At 34.2% G+C, this 9622-nt stretch overlaps 1 protein-coding gene across 1 annotated transcript; it reads right to left on the minus strand.

Moving 5' to 3' along the window:
• Positions 1–8126: 8126 nt before the first annotated feature.
• LOC110094298 lies at positions 8127–9171 on the minus strand. The gene is made up of 2 exons (XM_020819493.1): positions 8469–9171; positions 8127–8368 (listed from the first exon to the last, which is right to left on the minus strand). Exons 1-2 carry the CDS (start codon positions 9169–9171, stop codon positions 8127–8129), a joined length of 945 nt encoding a protein of 314 aa, XP_020675152.1.
• Positions 9172–9622: the final 451 nt, after the last annotated feature.

A 9622-nucleotide genomic window follows, 5' to 3' on the forward strand; every position in this document is an offset into this window, starting at 1 on the left:
AACTAATCGCAAGATGAGAGGGTGATGCTTAGAATCAAGCAATTGGAGACTATGAGTGTGGGTCAAATTACCTACTCGAACCATAAAACAGGTATCTTGAAGATGGCCAAGGAGCAATCCATAGTGTGCGACGTTGACATTTTACTTCTCATGTTCTCGCTAACGGGAAAATCAACGTTATGCCTCGATGAGCACATGCATGTTTGTGGACATACTCTTTGTATTTGCATTTAGATTTGACAACCTATTAAAATCAGAACTTCTGTCATGTAGCTTGACGATATGATTCAATTTTTTAGGGAGAAATGGTTCCATGTATCTGAAATACATTTCAAATTATTTTTTCAGAAAGCTCCATAATACATTGAAAAATAATCATATGTTATTTTAGATATGGTTAAATAATTTGAATTATCCTAAATACTAGAGTAAAGTAGAAGGAATGATATGAAATTGATTAGAGTGATTAGTGGTATTCAATATAATTAGATTAGTGAAAATAAGGTATGAGTATTAGTTTCTTGAAAAAAGGACTAATATGACATTTAAACTGAAGGACATGCTTAACATAAGAGAGTGATGTATATATATTTCTAAATGTAGCTAGATATACCAACAATTCAATATATTAGCTTAATGAGAAATAGTGAACAACTTGTGTTTGGTTAAGTTTTAGCAGTCATTTTCCTTTCCATGAATTTCTTTAGAAGCATCCAAAATGCACCAATAGATGCAATAAAACTTCATGCAGTAATAGATGCAGTACAACACATGTAATAGTAGATGTAGTAAAACACACATGATCTTGTACGTATAAAGAGAACTCATTTTAGAAACTAGTTGTTTAATTGGTGATTGGATGACAACAACACTAAGAAGTTTTTTATGGGTATTCAATGTAATTTGGTTGGTGAAAATAGGGAAGGAGTCTTGGTTACTTGGTAGTAGGGCTAATGGAACATTTAAGATGAAGGGCAAGTTTATAATGGGAAAGTGATGTATGTAGGTTGGTATATTAGCTTAATGGTAAATAGCCCACTCCATGAACTCTTTTAATAAGAATCTCAAATGCAATAATAGATGCAGTAAAAGCTCATGCCCCAGTACATATGGAGAGAATTTAGGTAAGAAACTCTTTGTTTAATAGGTGCAAGCTGATAGCAGCTCTTAGGAGTTTATGATGAGATACCTTTTACATCCTAACTTGCTTTTCTTTCTTTTTTTTTTCTTCATATTTTCCTTTCTTTTCCTCATAGCTTTTGGTTATTTATATTCTTTTTATTAAGATGCAAGTTATTTTTTGTATAATTCTATATGACAAATGTTTCTTACCAGCAAATTTGAGGGTGTTATTAATAAGTTTGCATAGTTGACCCCACAAAAGAGCAAAGAGGAAATTAGAGAGCCTTGAGGTAAATTGATTATGCATGCACATCTTACATTTGATCTAACAGGTTAAAATATTTAAGCTATTGCTAAATACATAAAAAAGGTAAATCTTATGCAGCATTAAAAGCAGCTTATAAACTTTTTTACTATAAGAGCTCCTATTTTCTTATCCCTTACATATTTTCTATTATTTGTATTATCAATACTCTTAAAGGTTATATTTTGAGGTGACAAAATTGCTTACTTGTCTTCTCTTTGGAAATCCACGCCAAACTAGTATATTTCTCTGTGCTTATCTCATCATCTTGTTTGATTTGAGGCACTAAGGAAGAAGACATTTGCATCTTTCTTGGTTTCCCACATTAGAATATGGCGATGTCATTTATAGTACCTGATGATGTATTGATTTTCTTCTTGCAATCAAGAGAAGAAAACTTAGGACGATGTTGACATGGGAAAAATTGTTTCAATATGTATTATTTACATGTATTAGTTGATAATTCTTTGGGCAAAAAGGTGTCATTTTATGATATCATTTGATCAACGAAATAATGTATTAGTTTACTTAAGAAAATATTTTAATTTATGTATATACTCGTTGACATAATGAAAGAAATATCTTCTATGCCATCATCAAATTATTTAGTAGTTATCTAATTAAGACATTCATCTAGAAAAATATTCATTGATAATCGTGTATGTATATACACATTTATAGGCACTAAAGAAGACATTCAAGAAATTGGATCATGATGTAAATATTTCAGACTTTTTGGGTTCAAGGTATGGAATAAATTTGTCAAGCTCCTTTTAAATATAACAGTAGGCTACAAAAATTTATATTCTAATATTCTCCTCTTGTCTATTGCAACAACTAGAACATTAAGGTATGTTTTTTAAGATAACGACATGGTGTTGTAGTTGCATATTCCTAATTTTTAATATGATTTTTAAGATAACTATTCTATCTATGAGCAGGAGTTGTCTAGTCACTTACAAAACTTAAAATCTCAGTTATCTGACATGCAAAGGAGATTAAGGTGATATCTTCAATTTTTATTATGTTAGATGAACAACTCATTTCTTCATTAATTTTGCGATCTTTTCAATTATGAAACAGAAAGAAGAGTTCATCACTAGAGACAAAAAGATTATAAAATAAGTTCCATGTATAAACACTTCTTGCAGCAGACCACATATCTTAGATCTCCCATAATTGTAAATCCCATGATTGCATAAAAACCATTAGTAGAAATCACAACAAACTACAATGATAATTACAATTGCAGCATCACAAGTCACTATTAGAATAGCCATCATGAGCATTGTAGAAATGGTGCTAACCTCCTTCAAAAAGATTGAGGGTCTAGTACTCTGAAAAGTATTTTGGGTCATGCTTCTTCTTCTAAGGGAGGTCATCAACAACAACTATAACGTAAATGGTATAAATAACATTGTTGTATTTTCTACTCCTCTTCCTCTCAAGAGGGAACAAATCAATCTCGATAGGCATTAGATCACTTAGGGTAATCGTAAAATGTTGTAAATGGTTGCCAAAGCAAAAGGTGCTTGTTTCGATTTGGAGAGCAACCTAAGACACAGAGATGTTGGTTCAATAAAAACCTTGATAGTAACATTTCTATCTTCCATGATGCAAATAAAAACATTACTTATTAGAACCTAGGAAATGATACCCTAAATAAGGAATACTCAAATAAGTTTATGGATTATAAAAGTAAACACATAAGCCATCAATTAACCCACAAGTGATTATGTGAACTTAAATGCAACAAGAAGTATGATCAAAAGAAGCGAAGTTATTAATTATATCATGCATTATTAATTGATCAACTAACTAAAAATTAAAAGTTAAGATTAAAAAAATCTATGCTTAAAATAAAAAGCTTTAAGTTTTGTACAATCTCGAGTATGGAAAGAGATTTTTCGCCATCGGAGTTGCCAATTTTCTTTATTGAAGAGGAAAAGATGATGATATGAGAGTATTATTTCACAAAAGATTTTTCACAAAAAAAGATCGGGGGAGAGATCTAGTGAGATACGACCAATAAATATAATCTCAATTCCTATAAAATAATCATGAGAAGTCATTCATTAAAACTAAGTTTAATTTTAGTAGATAATTGGGGTTGATTAGTCTCTCAAAATAAAACAAATTACATAAGTTTAATTATACTCAAATAAAACTCAATGAGACACTCTCAATAGGGAAAGCATGCCCGTGTTTTGATTTGATTGGGTTAATATCATGATACACAATGATTCAATGATTGTTATCCAAATCAAATAGTTTATGCTTTGAGACAAGTTAGTTTATAGGGCAAAGGGTGAATGACTATAATCAACACATAAAACTTACGCGATAACAATCATTGAATCACCAAAAAAGTCTAAAGTAGCGAGAAAGCCTCTGAAGGGGTGACAAATAGTGATAAAATATCCATAAGAATGTTGAAACAATCTGATCAAGAGTTCATGGATCCATCATCTTAGGGTTTCAAGCTTGAAATTACTTAGTTGTGCACCTAGCCAACCCAGCCTAATTGTGAGATGCTTTGTTAGAAACTAAGGATTACTTCTTCCATAATAAGACTAGTGATCTTAAATTAAGAAATATAAAACACAGATTCCTAGACTGAGAATTTTTGGGGAATGGTCTTAATATATATTTACAAGTCAAATATAGGGTATGTCAAACTTAAATTCAAAAGTCGAATCCTAATTCTTAATTAAGTGAATAGTTAAGGAAATTAAGCCTTAATTGGAGAAATTAAGGAAATTAGCCAACCCAAGGTTAAATTGAGTTGGTTAATGTACTTCATGTCTTTAATTTAATCAAAATATATTCTCAAATATTTAAGTCATATTTGAGAATTATTAAATATTTTTCATAGCACCAAAAGAAGAAAATTTAAAATATTAAATAAATAAATAATTTTCTTAAATATAGTCGAAAAAGACGCATCCCTCCGGAATAATCTAAGATTTATCTAAAATTATTTAGCTTTTTTATTAAACAAATTGTATAGTATCTCAAATAAGTTAAAATTATTTCTAAAATTAAAAGTTTTGCATGAACAGCGTAAACATGCATTAAAAGTGACTTTATAATTAATTGTATTTTCTATAAATTTGAAAAATAGAATTTTGAAATTAAAATATATGATAAAATGCATTTTGATTTTAATAAATTGCACCAATAAAAATATTTCAATTCTATTGAAAATATTTTCTTTTATTTAATAATTGAAAGACACCTACTTCAATTATGAAAACTGTTTTAGATTGAAAATTGAGGTTTCGTTTGGGACGGTCTTCTTATTGCTTCTTAAAGTAGTTTTTTAATATAAAAGCTTTAATTTTTTATTAAAAAAATAACTTTAAAAATAATAAAAAAGTCATCCCAAATGAAGCTTGAACCTCTTTGAATTTTTGATACGACAAGACAATCTATTTGATGTAGCTTCTGCTTATTCAACTTATTAACTGTTTTTTTTTTTTTTGGGTAAAATTGGGGCCGAGGCCCATCTATATTAGATCAAAAATATTACATGTAAAGGGGAATACAAGAGCAGATACCTACATTAGCAAAAACAAAAACTAATGCAGGTAAAAATGAAGAAAAAAACCTCAACTATATCACCCCGTATAGGCAAAAATACATGTAAAAAGGACTAATCCTATACCCAGAAAAAGCATAAAAGCATGAAAATATGAAAAAGAATCTCTGGCGATCCAACCAGTCAAGCAGACAGCAGCGGAGGGCTTCCCAGACTCCCGATAGAAGCAAGAGCACCTGGAAAGACAAACAAAAGAAGCAGAGAATAGCAAAAAGGTTTCCAGCATACCCAGAACAAGCTCCATGATATAATAACCAGGACTCTGATATTGACAAAGAGGCACGACCCCCGGTTGCCCATAGGCCATCCAAGGGGGATTGAAAATTGAGGCAATAGTTTGGAGCTTCATCATTGTCCAGGTTATTCTCTTTCTCGTCATATAAGCTCTAAGAATAAAACTTCTCCAACTTAAGAAATGCACATAACATGTCCAGCAACAGTTCCCCATAACAAAAAAGTCCATAGAAAGCCTCCAGTTCACCAAAGCATCCCAGTACAACATAATAGTAACCAGCTGCCTATCAAAAATTACCTCCATACCAGGATCAAACAAGTGCCTACCAGTGAGAAAGAACATTACAGATTTTCCAATAAATGCCATGAGTTTTTCCATCCCAAAACTTTGTCAAAAATATTTCTCTTAATCACATGAAGTAAAGAGGTATGACAGAGAGAGGAGTTGCCAAACCTCCTAGAATTTCTCTCTTTCCAGATATGATAGAGGGCACATGAGGTTACCACTTTAAAAAAGTGTTTAAAATCAGATTTGCCTTTGTACTCAGTATTCACCCAATCCAGAACTTGAAGAATATTGGGTCTAAAAAGAAAGCTAAAAATGCCTGGGATGAGAGAGGTGATAATATCAAAAGAGTATTGGCATTCAAAAAACAGGTGATTGGTTGTCTCTTTGTGAAGAAAACAAAAACTGCACATATCAGGAACCACAATGTGTCTAATTTTTAATGCATCCGCTGTTTTTAAGCCACCCATAATGGCAAGCCACACAAAAACTGAATGTTTGATGATACAATTCTTAGGCCATATAAGCTTGTGCCAATAGCAGTTGGGGGAATTCGAATAGTACTCATCAATAAAGAAACTATGCTTGAAATTGAAACTTTTTTTTCCATAAGAGACAAGGTCTATCATCAGATAGAATCTCAAAAGCCCCACAAATATCCTTCAATTTCCAGTGAAAACCCTCCGGGAAAGCCCAAGAACCCGAAAGAGTAAGATCCTTAAGGTGCAGGTCCGGGATATCAACAGCAGAAAAAGTCCCTAAAGATTCAGTCACAGTCTCAGAATTGCACCAATGGTCCCATCTAAGAGAGATAGGAGCAGATTGAGAAATTCTAAAGTGACAGCAAGATTTTATAACAGCAGCAGTTTCACAAATGGAGAGCCAGAATTTAGAAGGAACAGTTTGGAGGCTTCCAAGGGGATATGTAACGATGAAACAACCAAGCAGATAAAGGAGAGGAGAGGTTGTACATCCTAAAAATGGTGGAGCAATTATAAGCAAATTGTAGAGCAGGAATAGAAGGGATGCCAAGGCCACCCTTGAATTTGGGTTTACAAATCCTGTCCCAAGATACCATGTGTATCTTGTTAGAAATCTGAGAGTCACCATAGAAAAGAAATCTCGAACTAGCTTTTTTGACAAACTTGTAAACCGATTTCGGCAAAATAGATCCTCTAATCCAGTAAGCAATGGTGTTCTGAATGGCAAACTTGATGTACTGAAGTCTACCAGCAAATGAAAGGAGATTAGCTTTCCAACCATTCATTTTTTTGTTAACCCCATCCATAAGAGGCAAAAAATCAACCACCTTCAGCCTATAGAAGGACAAGGGGACACCTAAATAAGTAATTTTAGAGACCATATTATGAATAGACAAAGCTCTGCAAAAATCCAAGGGGTTATTAACATGCTTAGGAAACATGATAGAGCACTTCTCATGATTAATGAGAAGGCCAGAGGCCTTGCCAAAATCCCTAAGAATCTCAGATAATAAATTGCAATTATCAATAGAGGCTTCACCAAAAATCAGCACATCATCAGCATAAAGCAAATGAGAGATAGAAAAACCATCAAAAGAAATCCCTTTGAACCCCCTTCCCACAAGGAGGTTAGATAAAGCATCCATGACAATACAGAACAAGTAAGGGCTAAGAGGGCAACCTTGCCTAATACCGGCCGAAGAGGTAAAGAAACCTTCAAGTGCACCATTAAGAACCACAGAGAAATTGACATTAGAGATAGAGGCTTTAATCCAATTCACAAAAAGAGGAGGAAAACCTTTTTGAGAGAGCCTAGCAAGAAGGAATTCTCTAGACACGGTATCAAAAGCTTTTTTAATGTCCAGTTTAGCACAAAAGTACTTACTATCTCTGCTCCTACCCGCAAAGGCCAAAATATCACTAGCCAATAAAATATTGTCAGTAGACACCCTGGATTCCACAAATCCAGCTTGAGTATCCATAACAATCCTTTTCAGAACAGGCTTGAGTCTTTCAGCAATAACCTTGGCAATGATTTTGTAAAGAGTATTACATAGAGAAATAGGCCTATGATCAGAAATAGAAGTTGCATTCTTATGTTTAGGGATGATAACCAGAGCAGTAGCTTTAATCCCAATTGGCATATAGCATTTCACAAAGAAAGCTCTAATGGATTTGCAAACAGCCGGACCTACTATATGCCAAGTCTTTTTATAAAAATAAAAGTTAAACCCATCTGGACCAGGAGCAGAATTAGAGGCACCCTTAAAAACCACTTTTTTGATTTCATCATCAAGCACAGGTTGAATGCAAGCAAATGCAAAGTCATCAGAAACAGTATTCCCAGTAGGAATAAGATCCAGCCGCAAACCAACAGGGGGAATAGGGTTGTACAGATTTTGAAAGTAGTCCAATATAAGTTTGATGACCTCAGATCTAGAGGAATGATTGGGGGAAGAGAGAAGATTCATCACCGAATTATTCCCCCCCCCCCCCCCCCACTCCTCCCTTTGGCAAAAAAAAATTTGAGATTTTTAGGGCTTAACATCCCTAACGAACTTTTAAATTGAACCTGACCAGCACCTCCTTTAGGTGGCCCTAGGTCCAATACACCTCCCCCAGCTGGCCCAAAAAGTTGGCAACTTCAGAATTAATAGCTTTGTAAGAGAGATTAATCTCCCTATTGTTATGGTCCATTTGCAGCAGCTCCAACAAAGACTTCTGCTTGCCCAGCAAAGCATCAAGATGCTTTTTAACACAGTTTGAAGAAGACCAACCCTCCTTTTTGATGCACTCTTTAAACAATTTCAAAGAATTGCTAAAGTGGGAAAGAGGATTCCCTACAGAAGGTTTAAAAAACATCCAGGAGAGACCAGAATTTGTCTATTTTTGTCCAGTAGTTTTTGAAGAGAAATCTATGATTAACATGAGAAATCATACCAGAGTGTAATAAAATAGGTGTATGATCCGAGCAAGATGGGTTTTGGAAGGAGCAATAAGAGCCAGCAAAAGATTCCAACCACAGATCATTAACGAGAACATGGTCCAATTTGATGTGAATTGGATTATCAGAGCGCTGATTGAACCAAGAGTAGTTGAGACCAACAGAAGTAAGATCCTTCAGGCCATTGTTGAAGATCATAGTATTGAAATCAGCTAGAGAGGACATGGAGATAGGAATACCACCCAATTTATCTGATGCAAATCTACAGCAATTATAATCTCCCATAAGAGCCCACGGAAGATTGATGGAAGCATGAATATCAGCAATAGCTTCCCAGAGTTCCTTACGCTCCAACTGATTATTTGAGGCATAAATGGCCGAGAGATGAAGAATTGGTTGATTAGCCACTAGGATAAAACCAGAGATGATCTGAGGTGAAATCTGCGTAGGCTTGAAACAGATTTTAGAGGCATTCCATTTAATCCAAATGCGGCCCGAAGAATTAAGGGCAAAATTATTACAGCTAGCTTCATTAGGGAAGAGAGAATGAGAAATCTCGAAGAAAGGATCTTGGAAAGAGAGAATATTGATACGATTCTCTAAAATACAAATCAAGTCGAGCTTGTGAGATTGAATCAGACGCTTACAGGCAAATACCTTATCAGGGTGGTTGAATCCCCTGATGTTCCACGCCGCCATGGGTGGAAGAGACATTAATGCTTTTTAGAAGATTGGGGTTTTTTGGACTGCTTCCCCCTTGCAGATTTTTTGCTCGGAACCTCAATAAAAGGTTGCTTTAATTTTCCCTGGTTCTTAGAGATATTCTTGATAGACGAAACCAGCTCTTCATCTCTGTCATCAATATCTTCGACAAGTTGATTAGGATCCTCCTCAGTTTTTAAAACATCAAAACTATTAGGAGAATTAATCAAATTGGGAATCACAGTAGTGAGAGAGTTCTGAGAGGATGAGGTAGAAGAAGAAACCTCATGAGGAGAGTTTAGGTTAGGAATACCCGATCCCAATTCTTTATCCGAGACATGAGAGTTACTAACCTTGTCTGGGCTAGAAGATTTGGAAGGGGATTTGTTGAGAATTGGGGAGTGAGGTTGATAGTGTAATTGTTGTCCTAAATCATTCGTGACAATCA

This window comes from Dendrobium catenatum, unplaced genomic scaffold (assembly GCF_001605985.2).
Source record: "Dendrobium catenatum unplaced genomic scaffold, ASM160598v2 fragScaff_scaffold_830, whole genome shotgun sequence".
NCBI lineage: Eukaryota > Viridiplantae > Streptophyta > Magnoliopsida > Asparagales > Orchidaceae > Dendrobium > Dendrobium catenatum.